Below are 21,330 nucleotides of genomic sequence, written 5' to 3'. Positions count from 1 at the left end.
ATATATAAAATTAAAGTCTGAATATATGGAATGAAAGTCTGAATATATGGAATGAAACTCTGAATATATGGGATAAAAGTCTGAATATATGGAATAAAAGTCTGAATATATAAAATGAATGCCTGAATATATGGAATGAAAGTCAGAATATATATATACAATGAATGTCTGTATATATAGAATGAAAATCTGAGTATATGGAATGAAAGTGTGAATCTATATGAAAGTGTGAATTTATGGAAAGAAAGTGAAAATTTGAATATTCTCACTGAATTGTTTTATCCTCATTACAGCTTTTTGAATTGTGATTCATTTAAAAATGTCATTCCCTGAAATTTCCCAATACTTTGTTGAGCTACAAGACTTTTTTGCAACAGCTGGTCATACTCCAAACAACACAAACAGTTTGGAGTCTACATCGCATCATCTTGAGGATCATATTTCCATTATTGCAACATTCTTGGTGCTTATGGGCAATCATGTTCAAGAGAACATAGAGAGAGAGAGGTGCTGAGTACGGTTACCAGTATTTGGGCCCGTGCATGCGTTCGCCAGGGTGGTAAATAAATCATCAGTACTTAAAATTGCCGCTACTAAATTTCGTGCGGACTGGCTCATTGTTCAAAATGTGTCTAAACAATCACAAATGAATAACACAAGATGGCGCTGATGACATTAGATTTCCTTCAATAGCTACATGTTTCATTGTAAATATTTATATATTCAGACTTTCATTTTATATATTCAGACTTTCATTCCATATATTCAGACTTTTATTTGATATATTCAGACTTTCATTCCATATATTCAGACTTTCATTGTATATATATATTTATTCTGATTTCATTCAATATATTCAGACTATCATTCCATATATTCAGACTTTTATTTTATATATTCAGACTTTCATTCCATATATTCAGACTTTTATTTTATATATTCAGACTTTCATTTTATATATATTCAGACTTTCATTCCATATATTCAGAGTTTTATTTTATATATTCAGACATTCATTTTATATATTCAGATTTCATTCCATATTCAGACTTTCATTCTATATATTCAGACTTTTGTTCCATACACTCAAACTTTGTATTATAAATATAACTATTTCCTGAACGGCATTCCATAATATGTATGTATATGATCCTGGATGACAAAACCAGTCATAAAGGTCAATTCTTTAAATTGAAAAAAATCTGAATACTGAGAAAAAAATGCCTTTAAAGTTGTCCAAATAAAGTTCTTAGAAATGCATATTACTAATCAAAAATTAGATTTTAATATATATGGTATGAAATTTACAGAACATCTTCATGGAACAGGATCATTTTGACCCATTCAGTGTTTTGTTGGCTATTGCTACTTATGACTGGTTTTGTTGTCCAGGGTCACATATTTAAAAATTTAATTTATGTAACATGAAATAGTACATGCTTGCAAAAACTTGCTGTAATGCGACTTGCTGATACCATCATTGTAGTCACTGCTAAGTTTGTCATTTCCAAGCAATCAGATAAGACCTCATGCGATAACATGCACAAAACAGACGCCCCCAAAAGCTTCTAGTCAGAACTATCGATTCTACCGCCATGTAGCTTTATGTCATTTATCTAGTAATTATATGCAGACAGTTTGTTTGTATACTGACACTCTCATATGTTGCTATCAGATATACTACAACATATATTAACATCTGAGTCCATATGTAGCGTTGGTCAACTCACTGATTAAGTTCGAAATGTGTTGACACTAGCAATGTTTCTTCACAACACCAACCATTCTGCTCCTGCTAATGCCTCTTATGTACTGTAAACACAACGAGCGAACATACCTCTATCCACACCAGGTCACAGGAGAATAACTAGGTCAAAAGCAATTCATCTCCCTAGTGCGAAATCCCCTCTTAAAGATCAGAGACAAGCACCATAGCTACTTCACAGCATACACATGTGAATCTACACCGTCTTGCAAATGCAAACCTAGCCTGAGCCCCAAAGGGAGACTCTGAATGATGAATGTGCAGTTTGAACCGTTTTGAGAGCTTGTTTCTCTCGCAGAGAACTGAAACCTACACAAAAGGTTCTGAAGAACATGAGGAGAAACCACAGCTTTGTCAGATAACCACAGTGATCACTTTGCAGTGTGCTGCAAAATGCGGCACCGACAGAGTTATCAAACTTCACATGCACATTAAACTCAGTGACACAAAGGACTAAACCAGACTTTTGCATTGAGGCAACATCAAGTCATTTCTAAAGACATAGACACCTGTCAAGGCACAGTCAGAAATGAAAAGACAGTTAAAAGCATGTACCTTTTTGACTCCTTGCGATTCATGGTGTCCTGTCGGTGTCCCCCAGGCTGCCTAAACCCTTTCTTGTCCCATCGGGTATCTTGCAGTCTCTCTCCTCCAGCCAGAGGCACTAACTGACCTCTCACAGGCTAGGATGAACAGTGGCTGTTCAGTCACGGCTGTCAAAACTTAAAACCTGAAAACCAGCTGCTGCGGCTCAGAGTTTTCTCTCTCTCTCTCTTTCACTCACTCACTCACTCTCTCTCTCTCACACCCCCTCTTTTCTTTCTCTGTGAATATTACCAGAGAACGTGAACCACAGGGCACAGAGTTAACCAAAACAATAAATAAAAGAACCCCTATTTGACAAACAGTGCATTAAAAATGAAAAAGTAGAACTGTAGGCTTAAAAAGTTGACAGAATCAGCATATTCACAACAAACACCTAACTGAATTCAATACAAACAAGTCCCTATTTGAAATACAGGCACTGGCTCTGACAGATAGGGGAACTGTCATTTGTGTGCATGTGTAACAGAGGGAGGAGAAAAAGTGAGTGAGAGAGAAGAGAGGGAGGGTAATACAGAGTAAGTAATACGAATTAAAAATCATTGAAAGGCTGATTGAAACGAGACAAGCGAATGAGAACTCAGTCCCAAAGGACCAAATTTGTTTTTGTTGGCTGGAGAATGTGTGTTTCCACACATATTTCAGCTTTGTTTTAGTCTGTACCAGTTCCTTGCCTTTAGGCTACAGGTAAATGAGCGAGCCTTCGGGTGTGTTTTCCACGAATTTCCGTCTACAACGTACCATATGTAATAGCTGCGTGTCTGTACCTGCTGTATCTGTTCATTTGTTAGCCTTGGGTCCATTTTTAAGTCTTCATCCCATCTCTTTCTCTCTTTAACAGTAAGGTAGTGTCTCCAGAGTTGAATCCCTCCACGTGCAGCTGGAGCGGGAAACTGAAAGGATGCCTTGTTGAGGATGGAGCAGAGGGGAGATGATAGGAAAGACTGCTGCATGTGTGTTCGTGCGTGTGTCTGCATGCAAACTCTGTGGGAACCTGTGCTTGTGTGTGTGTGCAAGTGTGTTTTCACACAGAGGTGGGATTCTCATACAAGCCAGACGAGGGGGGCTTCTGTCGGTTGAAGGATGGGTGTGAATGAATCAACCGCCATCTTTCAGAATGACACGTAGAATATCAATTCTGTGAAATGTGGGCTGCCTGTTTTGTATTAAATGTCGGGGTTGTTGCAGATGCTGTCGTGTTTTGTATGAAGATGTTTTTGACCTTTTTTTTTTTCCTCACCACAAATGAACTTGCAACAGGGCCCTTGCTCGTCACTCCACCTTTGTTTACTTCCTCACAATGGTTAAACTATTCTAAAACTTTCACATAGCAAGAAGAACTTATTGTACAAAGTTTGTTCTGAGAGAGGATGGTGTTTTTCAGTGTTCAGTAACAGGCGAAGCTAGACTTATATTCTCCTATTAGCTAAATATTTCTTTTCTTAATCTTGACCATGTCATCTTTATAGCGTATCTCGCTGCAAATTCTGCAATGCGATTGCATAACTGAAGAAACCACATCGGCCCCCGTCATCTGCCTTCAGTATTGCAGTGTTTACAATTAAGGTATAAATAGAAATTAAACTGAATTGTCCGTTCAGTTTAAGCTAGAAACTGGTTATATCAAGCCTAGACAGGCTGTTAATTGCTTCATCTATTAGGTCAGTCAGAGCACAAAATTAGCAAATATTTCTCATAAGGTAATCATCATTTCCACCGAAATACCGTTGTTACTATAGTTATTTCTATGGCAAAACTGTGGTAATTCCCTGCTGAGAAAAAAAAAAACAATAGAAACCATTACAAACCATTAACTTTATTAATACCATTTAAAAAAAGTACTGTAGTGTGTTGTGGAACATATTCCATTAGTTAGTGGTTTTAACAAGCCACCAATAGAAGGCGACCAGTAGAAACAAGTAAAACCATTACAAATTTTGTAATGGTGTCTATTGTTTTTTCCAGCAGGGTTAGCAAACATTCTCGTAAATATAATGTTATACAATTTATTCACTGTTTTAAAGAGCTCTCATATTACTGTATTGACTTATATCCCATTTTAAATACAATACACAATTATGTATATAATTTACACAGTAATGTATGAGATATTAAATGTTTTGATTTTTCCACGCACTTATCCAGATAGCATACGTACATCTGCAAGATGTCTGTTAAAGATCTCTTGATCTGGAAAGCATCTGCTGTGTACAAACGTCTGAAAGACGTCTGTAAGATGTTAGTTTTACATACATTCTAAATCATAAACATCTTAAAGACATCAACCTGTAATACACGTCTATTTGACATCTGATAGGAGACGTCCTATAGACGTATTGCAGATGAGCAAAGACTCTAAAAAATACGTCTTGCAGATGTAAATGCAGATGTCAAATAGATGTCTCTGAGATGTATGTGAGCTATTAGGGTATGCACTTGTATAAATGTTTTTATGACGCATCATCAATTGGCCATATTGGCAGAACTGTGCATAAACAATCCCTGATAGCACACGTACATCTCGGAGACGTCTGCATTTACATCTGCAAGACGTAGTTTGCTCTTCTGCAATACGTCTATTGGACGTTTCCTATCAGATGTCAAATAGACGTCTATTAGATGTCTTTAAGATGTTTAAGAATTAGATTGTATGTAAAACTGACATCTTACAGACATCTGCCAGACATTTGTACACAGCAGATGCTTTCCAGATCAAAAGATGTTTAACAGACATCTTGCAGACGTACATGTGCTATCTGGGATGCCACTGAACTGAACAAAACTTGCATATTTTGCTGATTATTGCTGCTGAAAATTATACATTTTTGTCATGTAACAATCAGTCAGACCAGGAAAAAGTACTATGGACTGCCAAAAGTTATAACAAATCAAGAGGAAGAGTGCAAAATGTCTGAGGAACAAAAGGCGTTTGTAGTTGTCCAATCTGAACCAGGATTTCCAGAGCAAGAATCTTTACAACATTTATGTTTGTTCTTATCATTTCCAGTCAGGTAGGTGAAATATTAGGCTAATATCTTAATAAAACTGCTCGTCCGTATCATTACCACCTATTAACTTCAGTCAAAATAGTGCACCCTTTCCTGCGTACTAAGTCCTTCTCTATATGATTTAGCAGCTTCAACATGTTTTTTCTATGGTTTAGACAGCATAAATTAGCACAACATCATTCAGTATCAGAGTATCGCCCGCATGGCTGCGCATCCATGTAACGTTAACTGACCAGACTTTAAAAAATATATATATTTAACACAGGACAGTTCAAGTGATGAGGTAAAACAGCTACAAGGTGATTAAAATGGCAAAACACTTGAAATAATTAGATCTTTTTATAATTTTTTTTTACCATAAATAAATAACTAGCTAGCTATCCAGCTAGCATGGACATTACTAACTGCAATTGGATGACATTGGAATGGAGTATTTCAAAAAAACTAAATAAATCATATTACAAGGCTTTGTTTTAAGTAACTGACTGTCATTAATATCTAATTACGTTTCAGTTAATTTTCGCTTTTCATTTAAAAATACGTCATGAAGTTGGTACCTCGTTCGTTACAGAATATCATCGGGCAATGTTTTATTAAATGGCACTGTAACCAGTTAGGCTAATTCATTATCAAGACTAGGCTGTTTTGTTGTACATTAGTGTCATTTATATGTATGAGTAATCTCATACATCTCATTTTCAAACATATAGTCTAAAGTCATTATAGTCATTATCTCATTCTCTAAATACAGGCTATATTTATACTGCAAATAGTTCTAGCTTCAATTTTATTTCCGTGCTAAGTTTGTGAGATACTACAACGCCATCTAACGTTCACTTCATATGAGTACAGTATAGCACGCAGCAGCTAACCTGAGCGAATGCACTCGGCTTCCCAGTCTTCATTACGTGCTGTCTGAGCATGCTCTCTGAAGTTCAGTCCTCGGCTGCCAAGAAGACCCCCAAAAATCCATCAGCATCCTTGTTACTCCATACTCAGATGTAGTTGCAGTTGGACTTAGGAGAGAGGAGGGACACGCTCAGAGATGACACTTAGATGGAGATTGTGGAGGTGAGGAGTGATGCCAGCTGTCATCTTTTTGTATGTGTTTGTGGCCTGTTTGAGAGAGTGTGTGTGGTTGGGTGCAGCACATTGGCTGTATTTTCCTAGAGTAAATTTAGGGGTGTGTTGCTTATGCAGCTGTCAGACTGTCTGGCCGACTGGTGGTCCGTGGATGCAGAAAAGGGAAATATTTGATTGTAAATCTATCTATCTATCTATCTATCTATCTATCTATCTATCTATCTATCTATCTATCTATCTATCTATCTATCTATCTATCTATCTATCTATCTATCTATCTATCTATCTATCTAATTGAATGTTCAATTGGCCTGCTGGATCAGTGCCTATTAGACTTTTGTGTTGATTTTTACATGTATCACTTACGTTTTGTTCATTTTAATGTGACGTTTATAAAATATATTGTATAATTGAGTGTAATTTCATAATTTATACCCAGTACCACTCTTGTATTTCCAAACGAAGGTTAAGTAGACAAAAATCACGCTTCAGCATTATACTAAAAATGCATTTCGAGAATTTTGGTTGTCCAGCACCCAAATTTTGACAAAACTGCCTCTTAGCAATTTGTATTCTAATCATTTTTATCTTAATTGTACCCAATTATATTTCATTTAGTCTTAATATTAATTATTTTATATAATTATATATTAAAATATATTATTAAAATATTTTTTATATATTTTAAAATATTAAAATGTATTTCAAAAGCAATGCCTGAAATAAATTTAATTCAGTTTTGCTGTTAATTCGCAGTCTGTATTCTGTTTCAGTCATGGCGCGTGCTGAGCACACATATGTACCCAATATATCCGGCTGTGTTCAGCTCACATTAGGACTCTACTCAAGCTGTGTGTTTTTGCACAAATATTGCCATTAAACGCCAAGTTCTGAAAAGCTACACAAATGTCATTATTTGATCAATTCTGATGTAATTCAGACTTCTCGTATGGCTGAGTACACACGTATCTTAGTGTCTTCTGCCAGACATCATCACACACAAGCACATTTTCCATTTATAGCTCATTAGACTTGTGGGAGGATCAGTTTTAGGCAAAGGGGGTGGCCCAGTTGTGCAAATATGGTTGCGGTGTGAATGTGTAAGAAGGTAGAGCACCATCCACAGGATCTGAGAGCAAGGAAGCTGAGAGAGAGAGAGAGAGAGAGAGAGAGAGACAGAAGCAGCACTGAATCTTCTGTCACTCTCTCTCACTCCACCGTGAGAGCTACAGGACTCATGCTGTCCTCCAGCACACCCACACACACACACTGAGAGAGAGAGAGAGAGAGAGAAAAGACACTGAAACACACTGAAGAGAAAACGGAAGGATTTTCTGATTTCTCCTGAGGAGCTGCAAATAACCCTCGGAGAAGGATGGCAGAGGGAGAGGGGGGAGATGAAGAGATACAGTTCCTACGGACGGTAAGTGATGCCTTCTTGACCTATTTTGATTTCATACAGATACTTTTTTTTTTTGAGGGGGACTCAAAGTTATATCTCAACGTAAGAGTTTTAGATAGTGTTTGCCTGTGCATTATGGGTATCTGTGTGTGTGCAGGCAAGGGCCAAACCACCATAGACATTGAGGGGGGCACTCATATTTCCCCTTTAGTATTTAGACTAGTGGTTAAGTAGTATAATGCAAGATTGTTAAACTTTTTCATCTGGTTCCCCACATTCTTGAACATTTGGTTACATCATTGCTGTTGGTAAAGTGTTAATGTCTCTGCATGTGATTGGACATCTGTTTGGTTGCTTTCTAATTTGCACGCTTATTAATTTGTCAAGCACTGAGGGAAATTGACAATAGTTTAGTGATGTATAAACATACACTACCAGTCAAAAGTTTTTGAACAGTAAGATTTATAATGTTTTTTGTAGTAACATTTGTAGTCTTTTGCTTACCAAGCCTGCATTTATTTGATTCGAAATACAGAAAAAGCAGTAAAATTGTGAAAGATTTTTATTATTTAAAATAACTGCTTTCTATTTGAATATATTTTAAAATGTAATTTATTCCTGTGATCAAAGATTCATTTTCAACATCATTACTCCAGTCTTCAGTGTCATCCTTTCAGGGGCGCCGCTCGCAATTTTGGACCATATGACAAAATATGAGGTTGGACCCCCCCCCCCCACCACACCAAAGCAGATCTCTGGGGGCCCCTAAAGGGTGTGGGCCCTTAGAATTGTCCTAACTTTCCCCCCCTTAGCGGTGCCCCTACATCCTTTAGAAATCATTCTAATATGCTGATTATTATTATTATTATTATTATTATTATTATTATTATCAATATTTGAAACAGTTCAGTACATTCTTTGATGAATAGAAAGACCCAAAGGTCAGCATTTATTTGAAATAATAAAAAAAACTTATGTAACATACACTATACCATTCAAAAGCTTGAAGTCAATATATTTTTTTAGAAAAGAAATTCTAGAAATTAATACTTTTATTTAAATGGATCAAAAGTGAGGATAAAGACATTTATAATAATTACAAAAGATTTCTATTTCAGATCAGTGCTGTTCTTTTGTACTTTCTATTCATCAGAGAAACCTGAAAAAAATTCTACTCAGCTGTTTTCAACATATTGATAATAATACATGTTTTTGAGGAGCAAATCAGAATATTAGAATGATTTTGGAAGGATCATGTGACTGGAGTAATAAAACTTACTTTTCAAAATATATTCAAATATTTCGAAATTGTACTGTTTTTGCTGTACTTGGGATCAAATAATTGCAGGCTTGGTAGATTTATTTATTTTTTTTAAACATTAAAAATCTTACTGTTCAAAAACTTTTGACTGGTGGTGTACTTTCAAACAAAGCCGTAGAGGAATCTCTCACTTTCATACTAAAATATCTTGTGGATTCCTATTAAAATGAATGGATTTCACACATGAAAATTTGCCAATCAATGGGAAATGTTTTCCATTTTTAGGTGAACTAATTTGTTGAATTGTCCTCGTGGTGTTTTTGGACATTTTTTGATGGACGTTTTTGCAAGCCTGGTTCTCACCCTGTATTTAGTTGACTATTTTTATGGTGGCCCACATGTCTTTTGACCTGCTTATAGAGTTGATAGTCTGCCTAACAGCTCAGTGAGGGACGACGTCTCTAATCAGGGACATGTCCTGCTTTTATTATTGCTGACTGTGAACTCATATTGTAAGTCCTGCGTCTTTTTGCTCATTCTTCTAGAAGATTCTGTCATTCAGTGGATGTATGTTGAGTGTGTGTGGATAGACAGCGGCTGGTGCATCTGTTTGCATCGTTAGCTATTTTTACCTCAGGAAAGGAGAGACTTTCAGAACAGGAGTAGAAGACGCAACAAGCAGGCCAGCTCCTTGAGGGGGGACAGCTGGCCTCTGCCCCCTCATCTCTTAAACTGAGGTAGAGCGTAAGCGAGCTGCGAACTGCAGACTGCTTAGACAATCTATAGGGTCGGGCGTACAGACAAAACGGGTTTGAGAGAGAAGGGCAAACAAGAAATTAATACGCTGTAAAAAGATTTCACTAGTTTCAACTTAAAAACTTAAGTTCAGCAGCTGCCTTAAAATTTTAAGTTAAATCAACTTAAAACTTTAAATAAGGGATAATGTACAGGCAGCCGGTAGTTATCGCAGAAATAAGCCCCGACAGTGTGATCAGGACCCGACGCGAAGCGGAGGGTCTTGTATCACACTGAAGGGGCTTATTTCGCGATAATTACAGGCTGCCTGTACATTATCCCGCTTATTAGACGGCTACTTGCCACATAAGGAAAAAAACTGGACATGAATATGAATTTGAAACCTTTTATTGGCATATTTGTTTTAAATTAACATTTTTATCCTTCCGCGAAACGATATAGTACCACGTGACTAACATTCAAACTATGTACAATTTAAATAGATTAATGTCGAAATTTTCCATTGTTAATTGTGGTTGTCCAGTGTTTGTCACAAGATGGCGCCAAACGGTAATCTTTGTTGGCACGGAGGGATTTTAAACATACAAGTAGTACCGGCTATGCGTTATTACTTTGGAGCGGTGATTATTTGAAAAGAACGAACCTGCAAATGTCTCAACTGACCAATCAGAATCAAGCATTCCAAAGAGCCGTGTAATAAGTTATTTCAACTCACAACAATAAAATGTGTTAAAATGACTTGTGCTTTTAAGTTGATTTAACTCATGAGTTGATTTAACTTAAAATGTTAAGGCAGCTGCTGAACTTATGTTTTTAAGTTGAAACTGGTGACAACTTTTTACAGTGTAAGAACAAACGGAATTCAGAATTAAAAGCATTTGTGGTTTATAGTAGAAAACTGAAAGATTGTGAAAAGAAAGAAAGATCAAGTGGAAGATTTGGAGCTGAGATTGTCAGAAGTCTGTTCTTACACAGGATGCTTGGATCCACTAGGGGGCCGCACATTTTTTTAAAGAAATTTCCAATTGGGCATTCTAGAATTGGATTTTATTTTATTTTTTAAAGGAAAAAAAAAAAAAAATGTTTCCAACTCTGACTTTGAAACAATTCTGCAGAATGGCCCATATGATTTTTAAATATACAGTATTTAAAAAAAAAATAATTTTAAATTTATTCAGTGGCCTAACTCTAGGCTATTTACAGTTGACGAGCAATGCAGCATCCAATTATAATTTGTTGTAGCTATTTGTTTTATAAATGGATGCTGAAGAGCAATCTGCTGTCTTTTGAGACGTCTGTCTGGAAGACTGTCAATCCATTTGTCCAGTGGGGTCAGCTGATATCTCATAATACACCCTCATGCCTCTTTTAGGAATGCTAATAAGAGTGTTATGTGGATGACAATGCTGCAGAGAATCCCTTTATGATCAAAAGGTCAACTTTTTATATTCTTCAGGAGACACCAAAACAAAGTCTCACAGCTGTTCTGTGCCCACACGGGCATAAACAGACAATGTTGTATTGTTGACTATAGACTTGCCTTTTACAGGTATAAAGATTTAAATTAAAGTATAACAAGTGAGCTTTGAACATTTTGCTTGTTTGGTTACATAAGTTGATTTAGGTAAATTTTCAATTGTTTTATGGTTGATGTTTAGTGTCATCTGTTGTGAAGTGTGAATACTTTGACTGTGTTTTGTGTATGCGTGGGTGTATGTGTGTGTGTGTACAGTAAGTGGATGATAGAGATGACCCACCTCTTCCTCTCAACACTCCCACTGTTTTTTATATCACTGTATGAGGACTGGAGAAGAGAGGGATGAGTGGAAGGGAAAAAAATGTACAGTATATGTAGTAAACTTTAAAATATTTTTTTAACCCAAACCAGGTATGAGAGAACATACCTGTTGTCACTGTGATTTAAACATGAAGTTACAGACCATGTTTTACTTTACTTATTGTGAAGTTTGCATGTTACTCCAAATCAAAATGTTCTGTGAACATTATGTTCACAGAACAATTGTATTGAAATACAATAGCTAAAATACAATATAAACAATTAAATGAAATAAGGTTAAGTTGAAGTACTAAAATAAGTAAAAAAATATAAATTGTAGCTAAAAATATTTGAACATAAAGTAAAAAATTAAAATGAAAACAAAACCATAATTTGTTAAATGAATAAATACTATAATGTAAATTTAAATATATAAATGCGATGTTCTGTAGCAATACCCAAAAAAATGTTCTTTTATGCCAAAAATCATTGGAATATCAAGTAAAGATCATGTTCCATGATGATATTTTGTACATTTCCTACCGTAAATATATCCAAACTTAATTTTTTATTAGTAATATGCATTGCTAAGAACTTCATATGGACAACTTTAAAGGCAATTTTCTCAATATTTAGATTTTTTTGAAGCCTCAGATTGCAGATTTTTTTAGTTGTATCTCTGCCAGATGTTGTCCTATCCTGGGTAGTTTAAACTATACATAAATGAAAAGTGTATTTATTCAACTTTCAGATTATGTAAAAATCTTAATTAAAAAAATAACCCTTATGACTGGTTTTGTGGTTCAAGGTCATGAATACTACTAAAAATTGTCTCACGATACTAATCTTCCTCTGAATGAATCTTTGGTCACACTTTATTTTAAGGTCCAATTCTCACTATTAACCAACTATTATCTATGACTTTAGCCCCAATAAACTCCTAATTACTGTTTATTAGTAGTTAGTAAGGTAGATGTTACGTTTAGGTATTGAGTAGGAATATGGTAATGCAGAATATGTGCTTTATAAATACTTATAAGCCGATATGCTAATAATATGCATGCTAGTAAGCAACTAGTTGTTAGTGAGAACTAGTCTCTAAATTCAAGTGTTACCGAATCTTATTTTTCCATTTTGTATAATGTAATTATAGGTTAGTCACAGCCATAAATAGCTGTTGCTATTTAGGGTTTGTTTCAGCAAACTTTCATTAAAGTCTAGCCGTGGACTTTTCACAATACAATCGATAAAGACAATAACCATATCCTACCCCCCCCCCCCCCTGTTTTCCGTAAAAAGTTAAGATTAGAAAAGTAAAATGGGTTACGAGCAGGGACTCGTGTTTAAATTGCAATGGAAAGACTGAAGAAAAAATGATCAAAGTGGCATTAAATCTTTTTGGGGCTTGCTTAACAAAATCGGTTTGATATCCCAACATCATTATGATGAAAGGTGCAGATTATGTGCAATTTTGTTGTGTATATTTTAAAGATGCAGTATTATGTGCTGTGTGGAGAGTGTGTGCCTGCTGTTATCCATACAGTGACTCAGCATGTGTGGGTCAGTCAAGAACTGGCAGTTTTCTGAAGGGCTCAACAGTGTGTGTCCTTGGGGGAATCCTTTCAGGAAAGCCCTTTGGTTTTCACCGACTGTTTCTGAGACTGTTTCTTTTCTAACTTTTGTCATGCCATGCCACTCTTTCATAATAAGAGTTGTGATATAAGAGTAGTGTGACACCCCTAGTGTTCTAATAGAGGCATTACCTAATCAAAGATGTCATGAATCTCATGGCATTTTCAGCTCAGGTGATTGACGCAAACAAGTGCCCCAGATCAAAGATGCCATATTTCAAAGAGGGTCCTTCTCCAGCCAAGCAATTGCCGTTGAGATCAATGCAAATGCAAATGCTTATGGATAGCTTTCCTTCAGATTTTACTGAGCTCCTTAAAGGTGTCGAAAATATAGAGATGGAAAATAGAGAGAGAATAGCATCAGTGGTGTTAAAGTGCATTTGAGGGGGTATTCGGGTTCCAGGCTATAACAGCAGTTTCCTTTTATAGTTTCACCACTATAAGATCCTGACACTCAGGAGGGAGAGCAAGAGAGTCTGTGTCCTACTTTGTCTTTGCCTGAATCCATAGGGAGGACAGCAGTGTGTGTGTGTGTGTGTGTGTGTGTGTGTGTGTGTGTGTGTGTTTACATGTGTGTGTTGCACATGAAGCATAAAAGCAATTAATCATTTCTGTATTCAATTCTACACTCTTCAAAATAAAGATTCTCTATAGCACCTTTGGTTCTATGAAGAACCTTTGACATCATTCTGAAGAAGATCTGTTGCACTCTTGAAAATAAAAGTTCTTTACTGGCATCTGTGGTTCCATGAAGAACCTTTAACATCCATGAAACCTTTCCATTCTGAAAAAAGTCAATTACACTTTTGAAAAAAAAGTTCTTTATTGCCATCTGTGGTTCCATGAAGAACCTTTAACATCCATGAAACCTTCCATTCTGCAAAAGGTCTGTTTTTGAGAATAAAGGTTCTTTATTGGCATCTGTGTTTTCATTAAGAACCTTTATTATCCATGAAACCTTTCCATTCTGCAACATGTCTGTTACACTATTAAAAATAAAAGTTATTTACTGGCATCCGTGGTTCCATAAAGAACCTTTAACATCCATAAAACCATTCTATTCTGCAAAAGGTCTATTGCATTTTTGGAAATTAAAGTTCTTTATTGGCATCTATGGTTCCATAAAGAACCTTTAACATCCACAAAACCTTTCCATTCTGCAAAAAGTCAGTTTATGAAAATAAAGGTTCTTTACTGGCATCTGTGGTTCCATGAAGAACCTTTAACATTGATGAAACATTCCATTCTGCAAAAGGTCTGTTTTTGAAAATAAAGATTCTTTATTGGCATCTGTGGTTCCATGAAGAACCTTTAACATCCATGAAACCTTCCATTCTGCAAAAGGTCTGTTTTTGAAAATAAAGATTCTTTATTGGCATCTGTGGTTCCATGAAGAACCTTTAACATCCATGAAACCTTTACATTCTGAAAAAAGTCAATTACACTCTTGAAAAAAAGTTCTTTATTGGCATCTGTGGTTCCATGAAGAACCTTTAACATCCATGAAGCCTTTCCATTCTGAAAAAAGTCAATTACACTTTTGAAAAAAAAAGTTATTTATTGGCATCTGTGGTTCCATGAAGAACCTTTAACATCCATGAAACCTTCCATTCTGCAAAAGGTCTGTTTTTGAAAATAAAGATTCTTTATTGGCATCTGTGGTTCCATGAAGAACCTTTAACATCCATGAAACCTTTCCATTCTGAAAAAAGTCAATTACACTCTTGAAAAAAAAGTTCTTTATTGCCATCTGTGGTTCCATTAAAAACCTTTAACATTGATGAAACATTCCATTCTGAAAAAGGTCCATTTTTGAAAATAAAGATTCTTTATTGGCATCTGTGGTTCCATGAAGAACCTTTAACATCCATGAAACCTTTACATTCTGAAAAAAGTCAATTACACTCTTGAAAAAAAGTTCTTTATTGGCATCTGTGGTTCCATGAAGAACCTTTAACATCCATGAAGCCTTTCCATTCTGAAAAAAGTCAGTTTTTGAAAATAAAGGTTCTTTACTGGCATCTGTGGTTCCATGAAGAACCTTTAACATCCATGAAGCCTTTCCATTCTGCAAAAAGTCAGTTTTTGAAAATAAAGGTTCTTTACTGGCATCTGTGGTTCCATGAAGAACCTTTAACATCCACAAAACCTTTCCATTCTGCAAAAAGTCAGTTTTTGAAAATAAAGGTTCTTTACTGGCATCTTTGGTTCCATGAAGAACCTTTAACATCCATGAAACCTTTCCATTCTGAAAAAAGTCAATTACACTCTTGAAAAAAAAGTTCTTTATTGCCATCTGTGGTTCCATTAAAAACCTTTAACATTGATGAAACATTCCATTCTGCAAAAGGTCCATTTTTGAAAATAAAGATTCTTTATTGGCATCTGTGGTTCCATGAAGAACCTTTAACATCCATGAAACCTTTACATTCTGAAAAAAGTCAATTACACTCTTGAAAAAAAGTTCTTTATTGGCATCTGTGGTTCCATGAAGAACCTTTAACATCCATGAAGCCTTTCCATTCTGAAAAAAGTCAATTACACTTTTGAAAAAAAAAAAAGTTCTTTATTGCCATCTGTGGTTCCATGAAGAACCTTTAACATCCATGAAGCCTTTCCATTCTGAAAAAAGTCAATTACACTCTTGAAAAAAAGTTCTTTATTGGCATCTGTGGTTCCATGAAGAACCTTTAACATCCATGAAGCCTTTCCATTCTGAAAAAAGTCAATTACACTTTTGAAAAAAAAAAAAGTTCTTTATTGCCATCTGTGGTTCCATGAAGAACCTTTAACATCCATGAAGCCTTTCCATTCTGAAAAAAGTCAATTACACTTTTGAAAAAAAAAAAAGTTCTTTATTGCCATCTGTGGTTCCATGAAGAACCTTTAACATCCATGAAGCCTTTACATTCTGAAAAAAGTCAATTACACTCTTGAAAAAAAGTTCTTTATTGGCATCTGTGGTTCCATGAAGAACCTTTAACATCCATGAAGCCTTTCCATTCTGAAAAAAGTCAGTTTTTGAAAATAAAGGTTCTTTACTGGCATCTGTGGTTCCATGAAGAACCTTTAACATCCATGAAGCCTTTCCATTCTGAAAAAAGTCAGTTTTTGAAAATAAAGGTTCTTTACTGGCATCTGTGGTTCCATGAAGAACCTTTAACATCCACAAAACCTTTCCATTCTGCAAAAAGTCAGTTTTTGAAAATAAAGGTTCTTTACTGGCATCTGTGGTTCCATGAAGAACCTTTAACATCCATGAAACCTTTCCATTCTGAAAAAAGTCAATTACACTCTTGAAAAAAAAGTTCTTTATTGCCATCTGTGGTTCCATTAAAAACCTTTAACATTGATGAAACATTCCATTCTGCAAAAGGTCCATTTTTGAAAATAAAGATTCTTTATTGGCATCTGTGGTTCCATGAAGAACCTTTAACATCCATGAAACCTTTACATTCTGAAAAAGTCAATTACACTCTTGAAAAAAAGTTCTTTATTGGCATCTGTGGTTCCATGAAGAACCTTTAACATCCATGAAGCCTTTCCATTCTGAAAAAAGTCAATTACACTTTTGAAAAAAAAAGTTCTTTATTGCCATCTGTGGTTCCATGAAGAACCTTTAACATCCATGAAGCCTTTCCATTCTGAAAAAAGTCAAATACACTTTTGAAAAAAAAGTTCTTTATTGCCATCTGTGGTTCCATGAAGAACCTTTAACATCCATGAAACCTTCCATTCTGCAAAAGGTCTGTTTTTGAGAATAAAGGTTCTTTATTGGCATCTGTGTTTTCATTAAGAACCTTTATTATCCATGAAACCTTTCCATTCTGCAACATGTCTGTTACACTATTAAAAATAAAAGTTATTTACTGGCATCTATGGTTCCATCTAGAAACTTTAACATCCATAAAATCTTTCCATTCTGCAAAAGGTCAGTTTTTTCAAAATAAAGGTTCTTTATTGGCATCTGTGGTTCTATAAAAGACCTTTAACATCCATGAAACCTTCCATTCTGCAAAAAGTCCATTTTTAAAAATATTTTTTTTATTTGCATCTATCTATGATTCCATAAAGAAATGTACCATCCATGAAACCTTTCCATTCTGCAAAGGTCAGTTACAATCTTGTAAATAAAGGTTCTTTATTGGCATCTGTGGTTCCATGAAGAACCTTAAAAATCAATGATGCGTTTTCTTTCAAATGCACGAAAGGTTCTTTATAATATTAAAAGGTTTCTTAGATCATTAAAATGTTCTTCACACTAAGGAAAAAAAGGTTATTTTAGGAGCTGATCATTGAAAGATTCTTTGGGGAACCCAAAATTGTTCTTCTATGGAAAAGCGCCTCACAGAACCTTTGTTTTTAGGAGTATATAAGGAAAAGGGTTCTTTTCTTAGAATTTTAAAATGTTCTTTGCACTAAGAAAAAATGGTTTAATGCTGTTGTGAGGTATTTAGCATGACAGCATCTCACATTCTTAGTAATATAAGTAGTTAGGGGGTTTTCTGCTGTGTTACTCTTTGAAATGTTGTAAGTGTTCTCCCTAAACAGACAAATCTGTGATGATTGGTCTCACAAACGAGAAGAGAAGGCTCTAGAAGCACTAATTTTAGTGCTCGGTTATGCAGATAGAGCCCACAATAAGGGCCTGTCTGTCACAGGGGACTCTTCATGGGCAGAAAGAGAGGTGTAAGTGTGTGTGTGTGTGTGTGTGTGTGTGTGTGTGTGTGTGTGTGTGTGTGTGTGTGTGTTTGATGGAGGATTACACCATGAGCTCTTCAGAAGATTCCTCAGGTCCTGAATGTGTTAAGCAGGAGTCTTTCTTAGACTTATGTTTTGCTTAGCCCACAGATAATCAAATCTACACCTCAGCCCCAACAGACCATCTGTTCATTGACAGCCAGGGTTCATGTGCTCTGTCATCACCACATCTTACACAATAAACAGGTGTTCAATCTGATAGCACTCCAATCTCTTTAAAGAAAAGAATCTCTTACGTCAACCGGAAACTTTAACTGAACTCTGAGTCCACTACTGTACTGTAATGTGTGATGGAAAATTACTCATGGCTCAGGTTATAATGGAGATTTGCCAGCTTTATACTGTGCCTTTTCTAATTTTCCTTATTTGGAAGTCTTTTTGGCCGGAAGACTCTACTAAATGCCTAAATGTAAATGTGGATATTGTAGATCAATGTTACTTATAGTCAACAGAATTTGTTAAAGGGACCATCAAAATAAAGTGAAACCGAATATTTTATCTACTCATTAATATTAATATTATGTAAATATGTTGTAGTCATTATTACTCTTTGTGCAGTAGAAAGGGTTCTAATGATGTACAAGTTTCATTAATGAACTATGGATGCAAAAAAAAACAACTTAATTTTTGTGTTCACAGCAGTTATTAATCTACACTGTAAACATAGAAGTTGAGAACATTTAATAATCCAGCAACCAGCTTCAGGACTTAATTTAATCAACTCAGCTCATGGAGAAAAAAAAAAAAAAAATCAAATTGGTTTCTGCTTCCTGTAACCTCAAAAATATTAATGCTTTTACTTGTGAATCAGTAAGTTTGCGTTTTAAATTAAACTGAACATTAACATTACATAATTGTCAAGTAGAACTTTCTTAGATTGTCTAACTTGCATAATGGTTTGTTGAGCATACTGAAAAGAGTATTTTAGGGGTCAACCGATATGTGTTTTTCAGGGCGATGCCGATACTGATTATTATAGATCAAGCAGATTTGACAACCGATATTTTGAACTAATATATGTCTGGTGTAAAAATTAAAATTAATGTCAAGATTAAGAATAACAAGGGCTTTGACAAAAACATTTTGAACTGCTGTATCTATTTACTGTGGAATCTTTGTTATATGAACAATGATTCAATATTATTTAGGCTTATTTTACATTTATCTAAACAATGACCCATAAGAACAGGTAAGATTCTATGAGTCAAACATTTTGAAATTCACTTGATGAAGTCATGGTTATGACTCATAAAACTGCAGATTTTTCATGTTTAAGAGCTCTAGATGTTTTCAGCAGTTGATGAAACTGCATCAGTGATGAGAACTTTTATAAGTGCCTCTCATGTAGACCCCTGGGACAGAGAGATGGTACAGTTATTATAGGCTTACAGAATGAGATAGACATAATCTGTTTGCTTAACCAAACAAAGTTTGTCATTACCGTGCCATAGGTCAGTTATTGATAATATCAAAATAAATTTTTTGATGAATTTTATCAGATGTTCCACTGTAAATATATAAATATAGACTGTAAATCAATAAAAATATCTCAAGTTGTTCCACTCGCTGAGCAAATATATTCATATTGATATAGCAATGATTTTAATGTACTTTCTATTTGACCCTTACAGAATGAAGTGTTCTTGAAGTGTAATTATGAGAGCTGTAAAAGTTTCTTAATCATTCTACCACATCAATTAATCGTTTTACAGCCCTAAACTTATGTATTAGTATGTAAAGAAATACACACACACACACACACACACACATATGTTGTGTAAGCACAGACTTTTATTTTGGATGTGATTAATTGCAATGAATTGTTTTACAGCCCTACGTATTAACTTATGTATTCGTTTGTAAATAAACACACACACGCACGCACGCACGCACGCACGCACGCACGCACGCACGCACGCACGCACACACACACACACACACACACACACACATATGTTGTGTAAGCACAAACTTTTATTTTGGATGCAGTTAATCGTGAATAATCGCAATTAATCGTTTTACAGCCCTAAACCTATGTATTAGTATGTAAAGAAATATACACACACATATATTATGTAAGCACAGACTTTTATTTTGGATGCAATTAATCGTGATTAGTTGCAATTGATAGTTTTACAGCCCTAAGTGTATGTATTAGTATGTAAAGAAATACACACACATATTATGTTAGCGCAGACTTTTATTTTGGATGCGATTAATTGTGATTAATCGCAATTAATCATTTTATGGCCTTAAACTTATGTATTAGTATGTAAAGAAATATACACACATATTATGTAAGCACAGACTTTTTTTTTGGATGCAATTATTCGCAATTTATTATTTTACAGCACTAAACTTACATATTAGTATATAAAGAAATACACACGCCTATACTATGTAAGCACAGACTTTTATTTTGGATGCGATTAATCGTGATTAATATCAATGAATTGTTTTACAGCACCAAACTTATGTATTAGTATGTAAAGAAATACACACACCTATATTATGTAAGCCCAGACTTTTATTTTGGATGTGCTTAATCGTGATTAATCGCAATTAATTGTTTTACAGCACCAAACTTATGTATTAGTATGTAAAGAAATACACACACCTATATTATGTAAGCCCAGACTTTTATTTTGGATGTGATTAATCGTGATTAATCGCAATTAATTGTTTTACAGCACCAAACTTATGTATTAGTATGTAAAGAAATACACACACCTATATTATGTAAGCCCAGACTTTTATTTTGGATGTGCTTAATCGTGATTAATCGCAATTAATTGTTTTACAGCACCAAACTTATGTATTAGTATGTAAAGAAATACACACACCTATATTATGTAAGCCCAGACTTTTATTTTGGATGTGCTTAATCGTGATTAATCGCAATTAATTGTTTTACAGCACCAAACTTATGTATTAGTATGTAAAGAAATACACACACCTATATTATGTAAGCCCAGACTTTTATTTTGGATGTGATTAATCGTGATTAATCGCAATTAATTGTTTTACAGCACCAAACTTATGTATTAGTATGTAAAGAAATACACACACCTATATTATGTAAGCCCAGACTTTTATTTTGGATGTGCTTAATCGTGATTAATCGCAATTAATTGTTTTACAGCACCAAACTTATGTATTAGTATGTAAAGAAATACGCACACCTATATTATGTAAGCCCAGACTTTTATTTTGGATGTGATTAATCGTGATTAATCGCAATTAATTGTTTCACAGCACCAAACTTATGTATTAGTATGTAAAG

At 34.9% G+C, this 21,330-nt stretch overlaps 2 protein-coding genes across 2 annotated transcripts in view; one reads left to right on the top strand and one right to left on the bottom strand.

Annotated features, from left to right (window-relative positions):
* rasgrp4 (RAS guanyl releasing protein 4) overlaps positions 1-2,647 on the bottom strand; it is a 41,673-nt gene extending 39,026 nt beyond the window's left edge. Inside the window, exon 1 of the mRNA XM_073850350.1 lies at positions 2,321-2,647. Within this exon, the coding sequence (XP_073706451.1) occupies positions 2,321-2,343 (23 nt within the window). The 5' untranslated portion in view covers positions 2,344-2,647. The remainder of the gene's footprint in view (positions 1-2,320) is intronic.
* A 4,908-nt stretch (positions 2,648-7,555) lies between these two features.
* Positions 7,556-21,330, top strand: part of ryr1b (ryanodine receptor 1b (skeletal)) — a 128,457-nt gene continuing 114,682 nt past the window's right edge. Inside the window, exons 1-2 of the mRNA XM_073850155.1 lie at positions 7,556-7,709; positions 7,812-7,882. Coding sequence (XP_073706256.1) covers positions 7,556-7,709; positions 7,812-7,882 — 225 coding nt within the window. The remainder of the gene's footprint in view (positions 7,710-7,811; positions 7,883-21,330) is intronic.

The sequence above is a fragment of the Garra rufa genome, chromosome 11 (assembly GCF_049309525.1).
Source record: "Garra rufa chromosome 11, GarRuf1.0, whole genome shotgun sequence".
Lineage (NCBI taxonomy): Eukaryota > Metazoa > Chordata > Actinopteri > Cypriniformes > Cyprinidae > Garra > Garra rufa.
The sequence above is the reverse complement of the archived record's forward strand: the minus strand, read 5'-3'. Positions and strand labels throughout refer to the sequence as shown.